Genomic DNA, 18,036 nt, shown 5'->3' on the forward strand with positions numbered 1-18,036 from the left:
GGTGGGGCTGGGGCTCCAGGAGAATCAAAACCCTCTAGCATAATGCATGATTCTCTGGAGGCTGAGACAAAGCATGGCTCTGGGTGGCCCATATTTATTTGATTTTCAAACAAGGAAAGGGGTGTGGGAAACTGAACAGGACCTTGAGAGTGGTTCAAGGACTTCTCCAAGTAACAGAGTATGTTAATTTAGGAAAATGATCTTATGTTAATTTAGGAGAACTATCTTATGTTAATTTAGGACAAATATATTAGGAGGAAGTCTCCGGACTGACTTTTACTACAGGAGTGAAATGCCTACAGCTAGAGTCTTTATTTAATTAATTGGAGTGGGAATCAGGCATCCTTAGCTGTGACCTTATCCTGTCCAGGGCATCACAATCCACAACAGGCCTCAGCTGGGACAAGTGACCCATAGTTTTGATATAGGGGAGTGAAACTCTCAATGTATTAGACGTCCCAGTATGAGTTTGTGTTCTCTAAAATTGAAGAATGATAGGAACAGTGGAAGTTACAAGCAGAATTTATTTATTTTTGTAGTACTGGGGATCAAACTCACCACCTCACATTTGCCAAGCAGGCAGTTGTGCCGCTGAGCTATATTCCCAGCCCTGAGTCTATTCATTGAGAGAAGGAAGCTTCTGTCTGAGAGAGCCAAAGGGATCCCAAGCAGGTTGCCCTAAACTGTGTCTCTTCAGAGCAGGCTATCTTCATAAAATGATTTATAATTTTTCTGCAGGAGAGATTTGTCTACTTCTTACTGTTTTTAAACTACTTATTTGCATTATGATGGATATTTATTTTATACTTTGGATTATAATCTTTATTGTGCAGCTAATTTGCTCTGTCCTGGGTCATTGGCTGCTCTCTAAATTGCCTCCTGTGTCACTTGGACGACGTATTCCTGTGTGCATGCATGTGTAAAGTGCCTCAGTTTTAGGCACTATGAAATGCTCATTTTGTATATTTTTCTCTTCAGTCTTACAATTAACCACTTCAATCATCTTTAGTTATTTTTATTAGAAAATGATACTAGAAATCAAGATAGAGGTACTGTTTCCTTATATTGCCAATATCAGGAATAAGATAGAACATCACTATTGATTTTATAAAAATTTTAAAAAATAAGCAAATAGTTTAACCAGTGGCATGTTGATAAGTTTGATAATTTAGGTAAATTTGACTAGTTTCCTGAAACATAAAATAAATATAAATTTGTTATTTCTGAAAAACTTTCCTACAAAGAAAATTCCAGGCCCATATAATTTCACTGATTAATTCTATCAAAGAAAGAAATATAGCTATATCAAAAATAGAGGTCAGCATGTCTAATTTTAAGTCTGACAAAGAAAAAAAAGAATTATAAAGTAACATATCTTCTTAGCATAAATACAGAAGTCACCTCTCAAATCCTGCATTTGAAAATAAAATCCAGAAATTGTAAAAGGCTATGTGGTGGAGTAACTAGTGGTCACTTGTCACACTCAGCATGGTGCAAGGTGTGGAAGGCCCACCTGAGGATGGGTGCCAACAGCACAGAAAAGGAGAAGATGGAGTGCTGCTGATTCTCAGGGAGAAGTTTGTCATGCTGGTTTTCCTGATACGAACTCAGCCATCTTGTCATCCAAGGAGCCTGGATCCTTCCTTTTGCTGGGGATGGCTGAGGTCCTCTTTGGGGGAGCTCTGGTCCTTACCTTGAACATCGCTTCCTGGCTCTAGTGCAGATTCCTCAGCCTGCTGGCACAGATCCTTCATTCCCCTGGCACTGACTTTCTACCTTCCACCACTGACCTTTGGGTCTTTCTAGCACAGATCCTTGAAACAGACTTGCATGAGACATTGGTGTAGGCTAAGGACCTCCAGGTCCTCTTGCGGAGGATATTGTCATGGGTTCTATATATTCAGCTGGACTCATGCAAGACATTGCCGTGGGATCTGGGCCATCAGCTGAATTCTTTGGGTCTCCAGTGTGTGGACAGATCTCCCATGCTCTTTGCATTTAAGTCTTTGGGTGAATACTACAAAAAAATCCCATAAATTTTGTGTCCTGTAACAAGTCTTTTCCCCTGTAAACCCTGACCATGAGGGGATAATACATCATGATCAAAGAACTATAATCACAGGCATGTGAGGTTCATTCACATTTAAGAAACACATCAATATATCAATGTGTGCTTTTCATTTTTTTCTTGAGATGATATTGAAGCTCATCGCATGAGCTCTGTTTTCTCTGGAATGAAATCTTACCTGCTTATTGTTCAATTCCTGGAACGTTAGCTCACACATATTGTGTGATGCTGGCAACTAGGAGGACTAATCCAGCACTATTTATTTTATAGTAGTTGGAACTGAAATTCAGGAAGATACTTCTTAAAAGTGAGAAATGTACACTCCTTCAGTAGATGGCAAAAGGAGCTGTCTGAAATACTGGTTTCCTAAACAACCCACACTTCCCCACCCACCCTCTTTCTTGTCCCTTCTCTGGGCAATTTGTCATTTGTAATGGAGGCTCTGGAGAAACAAGGGCCTTGGCTGTGCACTTTACAGCTAGTACTGTCTAGCTTCTGCCACTGTATTTTTATGTTCCACATCTGTGGGAATCTGGCTCTTCAGTTGTAGATACATATCCTGGAGATCCTGCCAAACCACATGAAAGAAACAAAAGATTAAATTTGAAAACTATGATCTTGTAATTTAAGATGGTATAAAAGCCTGAGGACTAAGCCCCTTACTCCTTTCTATTTGGGATTTATTTTCCTAACTTTTAAGTTGATGCAGCATTAACATCACCCACGTATTATCCTTTCAGATGGTTTCTGGAGCACACTCCTGTGATCCACTCAGATTTTGGACCTTGCTCTTTGACTTGATAGATAACATTCTCTGGCAGACTTCCAGCCATAATCTGCTATGAGCCTGAGATTCTTCAGGAATGACTGCTTAACTTAGATGCTTCCTTGGTTCCTTTCCTAGTGAGCCCCATAACTGCACTGCAGGGAGTATAGATTATACTACTGTCTGGCTATTTTTGCTCATTATACTCCGAAATCAAAGTGATTCTAGACATTACCTGGTTCTAGACTCTTGGTTACAGATTTATAGTACACATCTCTATGTTAATGCTAAGTTCTACTTGATTTCGGGATCTTGAGATGTCAATGCCCAGGGAACTATTTTTGCACAGAGAAATGAAGAAACCAGCTAATTTTTTTCATAGTCATTTGAGAAAAAGCACAAGGGACAGGAATGGTGTTGGCAAACGAAGGCAAAATGAAGGCAAGATCACTTGAAAAAGGCAAGATCGCTTGATCTAATATGTAGCTAAAAGAACGGGAGGACAGAAAATCAGAAATTAGAAAATTAGAAAAATTAGAAAGGGATGAAGATATATATCATTGTATATAATAAGTTGAATATGATATGATATGTCCACATGTCCTACCGGTTGGCACTGATTTCTTTGTATGAGGAAAACCTTCTTTCATCAACCATTTGAGATCCAGGAGCACTGCGTCAGTACACACAGTGTGATGGCTTATCTTTTCTTTTTTTTTTTTTGGCACCAGGAGTCAAACTCGGGGATCTCACAATTGCCAGGCGGGTGCTGTGCTGCTGAGTTATGTCCCCCGCGCTGTGATGGTTTCTCGTGGTTGTCAGTTTGAGTGGATTGAAAGAGCCCTAGGGGCTGAGGAAAGAACGTTACTGGATGTGTCTGGGAACACACGGGGCTGTGACCTTGAAGCTTTAGACCTTGACTCTGGTTCCTTGCTTTCTGGCCTCTCCCCTTCTCCCTGCTTCTTAGCTGCCATGAACTTCGCAGCTTTTCCCTGCCATTTCCTTTCACACTGTTTGTTCCTTGCTTGGAACCAGCCAGTCATGAACTGAGGTCTCCGAAACTGTGAGCCAAAATAACCTTTCTCCTTTAGACTGTGCATGTCAGGTATTTTTGTCCTAGCAATGAAAAGCTAATGCACATTAATGATGAACATTTGTTATGATTAGCCCCTGAGTTGTGGGGTGATAGCAACAGGACACGTGGCTGCATTTTAGACAGGATTTTTTCTCTAGCCAACATATCAGGGCATTGTCTTTTCTGTAAAAATGACTGCAATGGCTGAGTTGCAAACCAAAGTAGAAAAACTACCAGAATGAGTTAGAGAAAAATAAAGTGCATTAAAACTGTAGATTCCATAGGCATGTAAGGTGTGTGAGGAAACCTAGACTGAGGTCCTGAACTGCTACTTGTGAATTGTGTGGCTTTGGGCAGGCTACTCGGCTGTGTCCTTGAAGTAGGTTTTCGTCTGTAAAGTAAAAGCAGCAACAAAATAAAGTACAAGTAGGGAGCACTGCTAAATCTCAGGTCAAGTCCTTTGTGCGCCTTTTGTCTTCAGATGGGTCCTTTGAGGTAAGCATTGTTACATCCACAGTTTACGAACGAAGAAACTTAGAGATTCAGTCTTCTTCTACGGTCACATAACATGTAAGTCAATCAGGATTCGAAGTCTGTCTCCAGAGCTTAGGGTTCTACCTATTACACTCTACTACCTTACAACAGCAACTCTATGACAATCAAAGCACACAGCCCATGTCAAAGTGCTTGAAAGACTTGGCACACGTTAATTATTTTGATCTTAGTAGACACTATGTCATTATCAGTAGAGGTGTCAGGGTATACAGAAGTAAGCATGGAGACTGTGAATGACGGCCTTGAGATCCTCGTCCTGTTCTCTGTGCACTGGTGACTGACTGTGCTGAGCCTCTTAACACTCTGGACTTCAGTTTCCTCAATCTATAAAGTGATAAGACACCACCTCCATCTTTCCAGCTAGAAGATCGTGTCATTTACTCACTGTGATCTTCTGAATCCAGATTTTGGTCTGCTGGCTCCAGTTCTCTCTACAGAGACTGACATTTTTTCTCCTTTGTGCTTGCCTCAGTAATTTCCTTCATTTCATATAAAAATCATTAAAAAATACATCCTGATAAAAATCTATGATGAATAAGAAGAGCAATCTTTTATCTCTCTCTCTTTTAAAATTTTATTTTTGAGGTAGGTACACTACACCGTTCAGGTTGGCCCTAAACTCACTATGCAGCCCAGGCTGGTCTAGAACTCATGGCAGTCCTCCTGCCTCAGCCTCTTGAGTGCTGAGATTCTCGACTACTATGCCGGGTCTTTTACCTTTTCGTCACTTCACTTTTTTATGTATTATTTATCTATTTCATTTACTTTTTGCCTAGGTAGTACGGTCACATAATGTGAACGCATTGTCCAAAAGTCCTAACAGTGTCACAAGACAAAAGTCTTGCTAGTCCTGCCCTTTCCTGCCCTTTCTGCAGCTCTCATTTCTTTCTTTTTAATTTGTCCTTCTAGGGATTATCAATGCAAATTCCACCTGTGTAATTATTCTTATGTTCTGCTCTTCCTGTGGAGACATCATTTTGTGTAACTCTAAACTGATGTCTGCAGGATAAATTCCCAGAAGTGGATTTTCTGGATGGAAGGGTAAATGAATTTTTAATTTTAAAAACATACTATCATGTGATCTCAGCAGCAGTTGGGCCATTTTGTATAGCAACTAGATACGTGTCAGAGTGCCTACTTCTTCATGGTTTCAGCCACACAATATTGAATTTTAAAATATCTTGATAGGAAAAATGTCTGTAGACTGACTTTAATTCACATGAAGATTTTTAAAATGGGACTGAGACATTGAAATGTCCATCAGAATTTAAAGGTAAGCCTTGCTAGGAAGGGCATTTTCAAAGCATCTTCCAAGCCTGAAACTTGGCAGATAACTAAAATTTAGAAACTCTTGTAAGTAACAAATACCACTGGAACAGAACAAATTATTTTTCTGTAACCCACAGTTTGCATCAACCAAGTTCAAGGAAACTTGGCAATTGTTCTTTAGTTACTCAACTGGAAACTGGCAGATCAACAGTGCTTCTGAGGGATGCCCTTGACTACTGAATTTTCTTTATTGCTGGACTCTGGGTTGGCCTGCATTTGAATACTTTCAAGTTTATAAACTGCATATTAATAAATTCTAAAGACAAAAATGCATCCACATAAAATGATTTAAAGCGATATCCTAGAGCAAAGCGGCAGCAACAGAAAGAAAACCAGAGCTGGAGGACGTTCCTTTTCATATTTATTATCCCCTCCCCCAACTTCAGCAGAAGAGTATCTTTAAGATTTAAAGAAAAGAAGTAGAAATAGAAAATGCGTAAGTTCCATTCTACAATCCTTTCAACTCTAAGGTGAGGAGAGTCACTCTTTTGTGGAAAGCTATAGTAAAATATATGAAGTATCTGCTGTGTTTACATGTTCTACAAACTACCATACCAAAGCCATCTAGTATTATTTTTTTGCTAACATCCCAAGCCTCATGTATACCCTGTGCCTCAGTTTATTCATCAGAAAAATGGTAATGATGATATCGACCTTATGGTGCTTTGTGACGATTAAATAAATCTGCACATCAATAATAAAGGCACAGAGTAAACACTGAGCGTTATTTTGTTTTCCTTTGATTAGTCAGAAATTTCTTATGGTGACACAGTTTAGGACATGGCACCATGGTAGGCACATATGCATTATTCCTCCATGTTGAAGAAAGTCTTGAAACTATAACCAGTGCACAGGGATCAAAAGCAGCTCAGAAAGTAACATGAAGGACCGGCCAGAGGATACTGGTGACGCTGAACTTCTGTGATACTTAAACCCAGGTGTGACAGGCACCTGATGGTCCTTTACAGATGTCCAGCTGTTACCGCCCGAACTTTGAATACGTTGCTTTCTATGGCTAAGGAGATTTTGCAGGTGTGCTTAAGAGCAGAGACCTTGACATGGTAGGTTATCCCGGAGTATTAGGATGGCCCCCAAATTATCGATGGAATCTTTAAAAGCAGAGCAACTTTCTTCCTGTGGTTAGAAATGATGATTAGAGAAGGGTCAGAGAGATGCCAGTGAGGGATACACTGGCCTTGGAAGATAAAGTGAGACTAGAAATACAGTCTAGGAGAGGAACAAAACAGAAAGGCACACTCCAGACAGAAATGCAGCCCAGCCGGCAGCCTGACGTTAGGTCCAATTCCTGTTTCAGATTTCTGGCCTATAGGACAGTAAAATGGAATACTTGACTCCTAATTCATTCCTTAGTTTTAGAACTGGAAAATAAATTTATTATAGCAGCAATAGTGATTGAATACATCAAGGTAGCAATGTTTTACAAGAACATGGCACTTGAAATATGGATAGGAAACATATTTTGAAAAAAATTGAAAGAGAAACGTATCAGGGTTGAATAAACAGTACAAGATGTTGTATATTTCACTGGAATCAAGACAGGTTTTCAGGAAGGTGCACAGCAAAGCAACACATTAGAGATACCTACAGGATGGGGAACACATTTTCCTGCTGTTCCTCAAAGGACTAGTATCTGAAACATAAAGAACTAAAAAAAAATTAGACTCCTCCAAATTTAAAGAACCAATTAAAAATGGGCTTTTGAAGTGAACGGACATTTGTTAAATGAAGAAACACAATAAAAAATATATGAAAAAATATTCAACTTTGCCGGCTATTTGAGAAATGCAAATTGAACCAGTGAGATTGTATCTCACTGCAGAAGAATCAACCAATAACAAATGCTGGTGAGCCAACGTGAAGAAGGGAACACTTCTCCATTGTTGCTGGGACCATAAACTGATACAACCACTATGAAAATCAGGGCGGAATTCCTCAAAGTCTAGAAATAGAGATTCCATTTGACCCAGCTATTCCTCTTCAATGCATCTTCCCCAAGGAGGTGACATTATACCACAGTGATACATACATACTCATGTTTATAGCAGCGTAATTTATAGTAGCTAAATCTTGGAAACAGCTTGTATGTCCAACAGATAACTATATTTTAAAAATGTGTTATTGATATACAATGGAGGACTACACTGCCATAAAAAGCATAAACTTTAGTTATTTATAGGAAAATGGATGCACTTTGAGGCCATAATTTTAAGTGAATTAACACAGATACACAAACTTAACATGATTTCTCTTATATGGAAAATCACTGTCTCTCTCCATATATATATATGCAACAGAAGACAGATAATAGGAAAAAAGAGAAAGAAAACTGGTGTGGACAACGTGTCTAAAAGTGCACCTTGATTTTGTACAACTGTCTTACATGCTTTATATGTTCTTTGGTCTCTTAATCTGGTTTTTAATCTATTTATATAATAATTAACTTTATAAGGTCTTATAAACAAGACACTCACTAATATCATCAGCTATATTTATTAATCACTGGGGTGGAGTGGAAATTGTTTTGAATGAAATTTATTTAGTTCTGCTTTTTTAAATAAAATTCAGTTACTAAGGCTGGTAGTATAGAGCTCAATGGTGTCCTGTTTGCCTGGCATGAACAAGGCTTTGGTTTCCATCTGTAACAGTGAAAAAATTCAGGTAGTGTTATTTTCTGATCTTTATTCCTAAATTATATGGACATTGTCGAATCTTAAACATTCATTATCGAACATAGTTTAAAAATGCATAGTTACACTCCTTGACTGATTACACAGCCACTGCATAGACTCGCTGATATTAAATGAGATTAAAAATCCTGGAAATTCCTAACAAAGACATTATTATTTGTCTTCTCTGTGCAGGGCACCATGGCAGGTGCTGGGAATATGAAGGTTAGTAAGAAGAATAGTAAGTCTATTCTTTTGGAGCTTCAGTCTGCAAAAACTATAAATTATGTGTAATGGAAAGACAGTGACAGGCAGCTCAGAGTAGGTGTACAGCAAACATTCAATTTTTATGGCACTTCAAAGACTGGGCCCTCAAAAGACACCAGTTCTGATGGCATCTTCTTCTTGATTTTGGTCTTCTCAGTTTCCTAGACTGCAAGAAAATGCATTCCTATTCTTTATCAATTACTTATTGTCTGATACATACGACATTTCAATACATGTTTACACTGTGTAGTGTTTCAATCAGGTCTGTGTGCTATTGTACAATATGGTGACTATCAATATCAATAATACAGTGTACATTTCAAAATACTGGGAAGGTTTTAAAAGTTTTCTCCATAACGAAAGGGTAAATGAGGAAACAGGCATGTTTAAACTTACTTCATCTGTTCTTCATAGTCAGTGGTACTATTTTATAGCAATAAAACATGAAAATACCAGTAGATTTGACACGAGTGGGAGAGGGCGGGTGGCAGTTTTATCTGCAAAGAGATAAACACAGAGTTTAGCAGAAGCATGTTCTGGGTTATCACATGTTGCCTTATCAGTGTTCACAAACCACATGCTTGCCAATCCGTGCTGTATTCTGTGGATGTTGGCTCTCTAATTCTTGGAGTTAACACTCATATACGTGTGAAATCTGGAGAACGTTTTTCCCATCCTTAATCTCTACATACGCATAATGGATAAGCTAAGTGACAGCATTAGTTTATTCACAAATGCTTACATGGACATTGTCGAATCTTAAACATACGTTATCGAACATAGGTTAAAAATGCATAGTTACACCCCTTGAACCCGTGACATCTTCAAAGCCTTGTATCGGTTGTTTTGTATCTGGTATCACTGTGGCCATTCAGATGACCATTCAACTATCTTATATGTACAAAGAAATATCCTGCAACGTGTGCAAAACCCAAGTCAGAGTTGCTCGCCACTGGAGAGCTAAGAGGGGGACCCTGTATAGGCCACCCTTCCCACCCATTCTCTTCCTGTAGTTAAATAACTTCCCCTTGGAGACTTGATCTTAAAAAAATTACTGCTCTTTAAAACTTCTCATTAAGAAGATTTGTAGGTTTTGCTGTGCCCTTTTCAGCTAAAATGTGTTTATCTGATGATTGAGGCAAGTGGGAACAGAATGACTTCTCCCTCTGCCATCAGGTTAAACACACCTCACAGGTACATTGTCTGGAGAGAATTTACCCAGGTCTGTACTATTTTGTCCTAAATGTCTTTAATTTAAAGTCTCTTTTGCGTCGAGGACATGGTACTTTCCGTGACCGGCGTCCGGAAGACCTGCGGCCCGGGGAGTGTGACTCACGTCGTCCCTCTGTCCAACCCTCAGAATGGCCCTCAAACCTGACCATCTTATCTGCGAGTTGCGCAAGTAACTGATGCTCAGAAGAGCACAGCTTCCCAAGGTCTCAGAGGGCTTCAGGGACAGACCTTGGGTTTGAACATTACTATTTCTGACCTTAAAACTTGTCTTTCCAAAACATATTAATCGTGATAAAATGCATTTAACATTTTTAAAAAGAAATCTCGCTTCATCCAAAGGTTTTCTGCTCTCCCTCATGCACGCTATCGTTTATGTGCAGCTCAGGCCTGGGCAGTAGCCGGCTTTCCCCGCAGCCTTTCATGATTGCCAAGACCTTGGAATTATTCCGCACTGAATCTGCGTGAACACTGGCCCTCTGACACTTTCCAAACCTCCTTCCCGCCCCGTCTGAGCCCGGAATCCCCTTTGGAGGGACTGCGACCTGCGAGGCCTCTTCAGCGCTGAGTTTAACCGAGTCGGGCGGGCCGGAAGCGCCGGAGGCCGGAGCGGCGGCGGCGCGGCCTTCCTTCCGGCGGAGCCTCGACCCTCGGGAGGGAGCGTGCGCGGAGGTTCGCGGCCGGGCCCCGGGCTCGGCCCCGCCCGGAGGAAGGCCCGCCCCGGAGGCGTGGGCCCGCGGCAAGGCCGGCGCCGCGGCCTTTATAGGTCACGCGGGGCGAGGCCGCAGCTGTCCTGCCCTCGGCGCCGGACCCGCCCGACCCTCCGGCCCTCCGGCCCGCTGCCCCCGCCGGCCCCCGCCGAGCTCGCGCGCCCGCTGCCGGCGGCCTGGTCGCACGCGGCAGCTCCGGACTCGGCCATGGCCTCCGCCGGGGGCGCCCGGCTCCTGCGCGCCGCCTCTGCGGCTCTCGGCGGCCCGGCCCGCCGGTGCCTGCTCCCGGCCGGGCCCCGAGCGGCAGCCGGCGGCCTGCGGGGCAGCGGGGCGCCCCGCCGGGCTGTGAGCCTGTCGGCCCGGAGCAGGTGAGGCGGGCGGGCCCTGGTCGCGCGCTGCCCTCAGCCCCTGAACGCTGGCCGCCTGCCCCGAGAGTCCTTCCCGGTGACGCGCCTGGCCGGCCGGGCACGGGCACGGGGACCCGAGCTTCCTCTCCCGGCGCCCCTGTGCCCCCGGGAAGCCTGCCCGGCTCGGCGGTCGGACCCGGTGGCTCGATCAGCCTTTGCCCTGAGCCTACCGTGCTGTTTCCGGGCTGACCCCTGCAGGCCGGCCGGCGCTCGGGTCCTTTGACCGCAGGGTAGGACTCTGTCCCCGCTCCTGGTCAGGGCAGTGTCTCCGGAATACACCCTGCCTGCCCCTGGAGTGGCAGAACTTGCTGTCTGCGCAGGGCTGTGGTCGGGAGAGGTGTTGCCAGGGCCCGCGGGGCAGCGGTGCGCGGGTGGTCACTTCGCACTTGCTTTACTTAACTTCCGCAATCCCTGACCTCCTTTTTCTCACCAGTAAACGGGTGATAGACAGCAGGGTAGAGTTCACAGGATTATTTGAACGGTGAGTGAGATAATACGTTTGATGCAGGTAGTGTGCTTGGTGGACAGTTCAGTTAAAGTTGATGCACGAATTTCTTCTAGATTTTTTTTTTTTTTTGTCTTTTTCCTTTTTATCGGTACCAGGGATCGAACTCACGACCGCCTGCTTGCAAGGCAGGCACTTATGCCGCTGAGCTAAATCCCCAGCCCCGATGCACGAATTTCTTAGGCTTGTGGTGATGAGTTTTGTATTAAATGTTGAGATGTTCAGAGTTTTTCCTAAAATATGCTGAAGCTTTATCCTGTTGGGCATATTAGTTTTTAAGAAGCACTGCCCTTTTAGGTTTTTTTGAGATGAGAGTTTGCTCATAATTTCAGAGCTGATAGAGATTTATGTAATGTGGGTCTAGACTAGCTGTGGATCCCAGGGTGCACTGTGGCCACACGCAGGAGCTTGAGGGAGATCTCGGGAGTTAGAATAGATTGCTGAGGGTCAGTGATTTATCATCTGAGCCTTATACTTAGGCCCAGGGCGCTCAGATGTGGAGAATTTGTTTGCGTGTCCCCTCACCCTTCCCCCTCCATTCCCTGCTCCCCACCTACTCCTACCCTTCCCTTGTCTACCTTCACCCCCTTTCTTCAGTGATTACATTCTTGGAAGGTGAGGACATGCCTTGATTGTGTATGTATCTAGTGTTTCAGGGAATTACCCCGCCCAGAGTTTGGATTTGGATGTCAGGTTGTTTTAATATCTGTTCTGTTCTTTAATACTTCTGCTTTCCCTCAGGTTGGCGTATTTTCTAACGATGGCCTTGTACTTCCTTTTAGACTTTGGAGCTATCACTAGATTTGCCAGGACTCGTTATGCCAGACTTGGACTGTTCAGTACGGTAGCCGTTAACCACGTGTCACTGTTGAGACTTAAAATAATTAAGGTTAAATAAAACTAAAGATTTCTGGTTACTAGTCACACTTAAAGTAACTGAGTAGTTGCTGCTTATGGCCAGTGGTTGCTGCCCTGGAAATTGCAGGCATAGAACATGTCTGCCATTGCACAGTGTTGGATTGGCCAGCAGGGTTCTGAGTTTGAAATCTAACATTTAGCTGCAGTAATTGAATGTCAGTCGAGAAAACTCCTTTTACTCTAAAATGCCTTGACACAGTACTTTATATTTTGTGATGATTTAGATTACCAAGGGCTTTTACATGTTATTCCGCTTGACTCTTAAGCCAATTCTGTAATGTAGGGAGGGCAGATAAATTGTAATAAAATTTTCATACTAAGAAACTGGCAAAACCAGAATTAGAATTTAACTCAATTTGATTTTTTGGGCATCATGATAATCGGTAATCATTTTTTTGTGTGTGTGGTGTTGGGGCCCTGGATGGAAGCCAGTGCTCTACAACTCACCTGCACCCTCAGCAGACAAGTCTGTAGTCCATAGTTCAGTGAGTCATTTGGGGGAGTTAAAGTGGTTATGGAAGTAGGGAGCCTTAAATGGGGGGGGGGGAGGCTTTTCCTGGCCCTCCAGGAAAAGGGTGGGCATTAGTGGCCATGGCTTTTTTCTGCTTAGTAACCTTCTGAGATCTGTAGCATAGCAACCCCAACAACTTTGTCACAGTCCTGCTGCGATCAAGCAGAATAAATGGGAAAAATGTGTAAAGAGCAGCGAGTGAAGAAAATACAGTAGTTGTTTGCAGCGATGGCTGGTTACTTGGTGGTGATAGATTTTGAAGCATTATATTTATTTCCCAGTATATGAGATCTTCTTTTGGGACCAGCCAAGTTTTTTTTACCAGTCCTTAGAATTGGAGAAAAAACTACAAACCCCACCATCACCAATCAGTAATAGGAAACAAAAATTACTTAGGACACTGGGATATAACTCAGTGGTAGAGCAGTCACCTAGTGTGCACAAGGCTCCGTGTTTGATTCCTGGCATCAGAACAGCCCCAACAAAATAACCAGAGATATTTGGGAAAGTACTCATGTCTAATGGTTTTTAAAAATTTGTATTATGGTTTAAGGAGCAAAGTATTTCTACTAACGTTTTCTTTTTTAGTTCTTTACATTAAAATCGGTTTCTTTCCTTAATTCCCAGTTTGGTGCAGTCACTGTCCCAGTTTTACTTACTAATGAACATTGAGTTAGAACCAGGACTAGAATCCGGGCCTCGTGGCCTGCGTGCTCTCTCAGCTGTGGAATTACCTTCGTCGTTTTGTGCTTCCTTTCCTGACCGTTAGTAAGCCTACTAGTGCTTTTACCTGGCGTGTTTTTTGTTTTTTTTTAAATAGGGCTGTACACCTTTAATACATAGCAGAAGGTCAGGTCTTGGCAGAAACGTTTTCCTGATTTTACCGAAGAGTCTGATATGAAAAATTCAGATTTCTTTGTTGTAAACTTAGCTGTAATGTGCTCCAAAAGAAAGCAAACCTAAAACCTCAGGCTTTTGACAAGTCCATAAGTGGTGGCCTTCTTTCTGTTGTTCTTTCCTGTAGCTTTGGCTACTGTGCCAAGACCCTTGCTACAGGTGTTTGTCCATATTAAATCTCTAGACTTCTAGGAGTCACGTTTCCATCAGCCTTTGAGACGTTCTCATCTGGTTTGCATTATTAAAGAAACAATAGTCAACCTTGTTTCCACGGTCCCTGCCGGTCCCTGCCGCCCTTCCTCCTTTGCTGACCCAGGTTAAACCGCCTCGGCTTCCCAAGCCAGAAGCCTGAGTACCTGGTTTGCTTTCTGTCAGTTTGCACGTAGGTAACCGCCTCTGAGCCTGCTGCCGCCTTGTGCTGGGGGTCCTTGAGTCAGCAGCTCGAGTGTTGCTCAGTTTGTGCTCTTCATTAACCTCCAAGGTGGTCTCCCTGACTGGGCTCTTGGGGTGTCTCCATGCTCAGCCGTTCGACTCTGGAAAAATGACAGTTGTTTTTAGTTTAAAAATCATGATTAATATTTGAGAATACTTTCTTTGGAGGGGAGCCTTTCCTGGGTATTGAACTCAAAAGCAGGTGCTCTACCACTGAGTTAGGTTCCCAGCTCTTTTTGTTTTATTTTTACTTTGAGACAAGCATTGGAATCCTCCGGTAGATTGCGATTGTGCGGCCCTGCATCTGGCTAGGAGGCTTGTTGTTTTTAAAACTTTTTTTTTTTTTTTTGGCTATTAAAAAAGTTAGGGAAAAATGGGTTCTTGTGAAGGACACACACACACACACACACACACTCCCCCCTCCAACACTTTGTTGGTTTTTGATGAACAGAATCATCCTTTTTCAGGGTCATTATTATATCGAGGATGATATCCAAGTAGTGGGGCGTCAGTTGCCTCAGTTATGAAATGAGGTAATTGGATTTGATACTTTTCAGGCTATTTATAGCTCTGGAATTGTTTAATCCTAGGTTTTACTTATATGGAATTTTCTTTTGTGGGCTAGTAGTACCATCTGTTGGCATCTTTTGGCTTTTTAAACTACACAGGGAGACCTGGCTGGCCTCGGACTTAAGGTGCTCTGCCTTAGCCTTCCAAGTGCTGGGGTTACGGGTCGCCTTCACATCTGGTAACTGATTGTTTTAAATTAAAGTAGCTCTTTTTAATTGGGGGTAAAAATTCTAATGATAAGGGTGAAGGATCAGGATCCAGTTGCAAGTGTAGTTTTTTTGGCATGATACTTGTGAGCAGGGAAAAACATTTAAGTCAGCTACCTGATAGATGGTGTCTTACAGGAAAACACAGGGAGGTATTTTGTTTATTTTTCAAGATACAAAAACCTTTTTTAGTTCTGTTAGTTTTTGAATACATAGCATAATCTGAAATGAAATCAAATATTAAAATACTCAAAAGCTATCCGGCTGCTGCCTCTCGGCTGTGGTGTGTCCCTGTAATCACCAGTTGATGGCAGAGTGAAAGCCCACCATAACCCTGGTGTCGCCTTTCAGGGTCTCATTCGGAGAACATGTGGTTTTTTCAGAAAGCTGTGAGAGAAAATAGATGAAGTCTTTAGTACTCCCCACCCTGACAGACCTCGTGAGTGGTGGTGATTAGCACATGGGTCTGTGGCCTGTGGGAAGGGAATTCTGCAGTCCCCCAAGTGTCGCTGCCCAGGTGCTGGTCCCCATTTTCTTTGAGGTAGTAGAGCTTCTCACCTGCTAGGTAGAGGGAGAGGCAGGCCTGTGGTATTTGATGTCTTCTTTGTAGGTAAACTTTCAAAAGAAAAGAAAATCCTTTTTAATAGTACATTCATACATATGCACATGCTTTCTGTCTTTGGCCTTTTAGGTTAAAAACAAATTACGTTTGAAATTATGAAAGATGCTGAATAACACTTTCTTTCTCTTCCAGCTCAGAAGATAAGATAACAATCCACTTTATAAACCGAGATGGTGAAAAGTTAACAACCCAAGGAAAAATCGGTGACTCCCTGCTAGATGTTGTGGTTGAAAATAATTTAGATATTGATGGTTTTGGTGAGTATGAAACTTTCCCTAAGGCTCAAGTGAAACTGCGAAACTGGTTTCTTGTGTAAAGGAATTTAATCTGTAGCTTACTAAAGCACTGAAATTCAAAATATGTTAGTGTTATATTCATTTTTAAAGACTAATAGAGTGACATTGTTGAAATCTTTGTAAAGAATTTAAACAAGCACATGATCAGAAATCTGCTGTGGCCTTGTTACTCTAGCTTTGCCTGTGTGGTGCAAAATTGGGGCAGGGAGCAGGTTAGCAGACGCTCTACGCTGAGCTGTGCTGTGGCCTCAGCACTCTTTACTTTACTTTATTTACTTAATTACTTTTATCTTACTTTATTAGTGCGCGTTGACTGTCCGTAATGACCGCATTCACTGCGGGCCGTCTGTAGGTGTGCGGAACGCATTCTCTTCTCACTCCCTCTTGCTCCCCGTCCCTTCCTGCTCCTTCCAACTCTGGTTCCCTGCCGTTTGGAAAAGCTCTGTTCCCACTTGTCCTTCATTTTCCCGTCCTTGCCTCCTCTCTCCCTCTGTCCTCCCCACGTCTCTTGCTCCCCTTCCTGTTTGAGAAGGATTCCCCTGCTTCCCGTACCTTAGCTTTGGTGCTGTAATTTGCCCAGGCTGGGCTTGAATTTACAATGTTCCTGCCTCAGCTGTCCTGAGGAAGTGGTGTTTCAGGCCAGGGCTACCACATCTGGCTGGTGAATTTATTGGGAAATGTAAAAATCCAGCAAGGCTAACTTACCCTAAAAGGTGTGTTACTTAGAACGTTTTCCTCTCTGTGTTTGTAAGCATCTTTCTTATCCGTACGTACCTGTGTGTACAAAGCCCATGTTTCGGCAAATGGCACTCATGTTTCCTCAGGCGTGCCTACTTATCACCCATCAGTTTTACTTAAACACCTTCTCCGTCCAGAATGGGCATTGCCAATCGTGTGGCACTCCTGGGAAATGCAGATTCTCAGGCCCCTTTCAGGTTTCTGTGCGATTTAACCGGCTGCTCTGTGACTCCAACAGTGAGTTTTCCATTTGAGAACCGGTGGGCTGGAGAGTGAGGTGTGGGGACTGTAACCAGTTGCACTTTTAAAAACTACTGTGCTCGCAAGTCAGAATTCATTTTGCTTCGTTCATCTTCCCCATGATACATTAAAGCCCCTTCCCTGTGTGAATGTGCACCCCAGTTTTTCCTTTTTCAGAGAGACTGCCTCTTTCCTTTATGGATTGTGAGTTACTGTAAGACCGCTATCACTCACTCAGGTGCGCTTACGGAGCTGATTCTCAATAGTGTTTGCTGAATTTCTAAGTCTCCATCTTGTTTGGATCAGTGTCAAGATCAACCCTGCCACCTACGTGTGTGCTGCGGTCCAGCGAATGGTATGTTACCTTCATTCGTGGTGCCAGGCGGAAGCAGAGAGCCTGACACGGATAACCTTCGGTGTTGTAGTCAACGATGTGAAGCTTTTAAGCTCCCGGGGTAACGGATAGCTGCTGCAGGACACGCGCCCTGCGTTTCCTGCTGCCGGTGACAGCTGAAGAAACTGAGGCACGGAAATACGAATTTTTCTGGGTGACATGTGTGGCAAATGAGAAGCTAAGATTTAAACCTGAATCGCTCTCAGCGCTAAGCCCCTGCCTTTTCCTTATGTTTTCTTTTTCTTCCTGTTGAACAGCTGTTGTGAAGCGAGATGGTGAACTCATTGGTGACAGTTCCGACATAAGGAGTCTTAGAGTCGGCCGTAGTTCTTGGGTGGCCTTGAGTTTGGAACCCATAAACCTTTGAAAATGCAGATGCTGGTGTTTGGTCCTTCATAGTACAAAGAAAGGGGAAATTTTGTAGTCATGTTTTTAAAACATTCCATGTGCGGGAGCCAGGGATACAGCTCAGCAGCGCAGGGCCTACCTGGCAAGCACGAGGCCCTGAGTTCAGTTCCTGGTACCGCCCTCCCCCCAAATTTCCGTATGACTCATATCCAAACTTAATAACTGTGTGATCGATTTAGTTAAAGGAACTCACTGATAGTGTATA

General features: G+C 43.0%; 1 protein-coding gene and 1 long non-coding RNA gene across 2 annotated transcripts in view; one reads left to right on the forward strand and one right to left on the reverse strand.

The window, feature by feature from the left end:
* Positions 1–506: 506 nt before the first annotated feature.
* Positions 507–11,786, reverse strand: LOC106025746 (uncharacterized). Its single transcript, XR_010049616.1, has 2 exons — positions 11,265–11,786; positions 507–9,244 (listed from the first exon to the last, which is right to left on the reverse strand). It is a non-coding gene; the product is annotated as an uncharacterized LOC106025746 (long non-coding RNA).
* Fdx1 (ferredoxin 1) overlaps positions 10,707–18,036 on the forward strand; it is a 29,222-nt gene continuing 21,892 nt past the window's right edge. The window contains exons 1-2 of the mRNA XM_013143617.2: positions 10,707–11,055; positions 15,888–16,012. Of these exons, the coding sequence (XP_012999071.2) occupies positions 10,895–11,055; positions 15,888–16,012 (286 nt within the window). The 5' untranslated portion in view covers positions 10,707–10,894. The remainder of the gene's footprint in view (positions 11,056–15,887; positions 16,013–18,036) is intronic.

This window comes from Cavia porcellus, unplaced genomic scaffold (genome assembly GCF_034190915.1).
Source record: "Cavia porcellus strain 051 isolate PalLab524CR breed Dunkin Hartley unplaced genomic scaffold, mCavPor4.1 scaffold_9, whole genome shotgun sequence".
In the NCBI taxonomy this organism is placed as follows: Eukaryota; Metazoa; Chordata; class Mammalia; order Rodentia; family Caviidae; genus Cavia; species Cavia porcellus.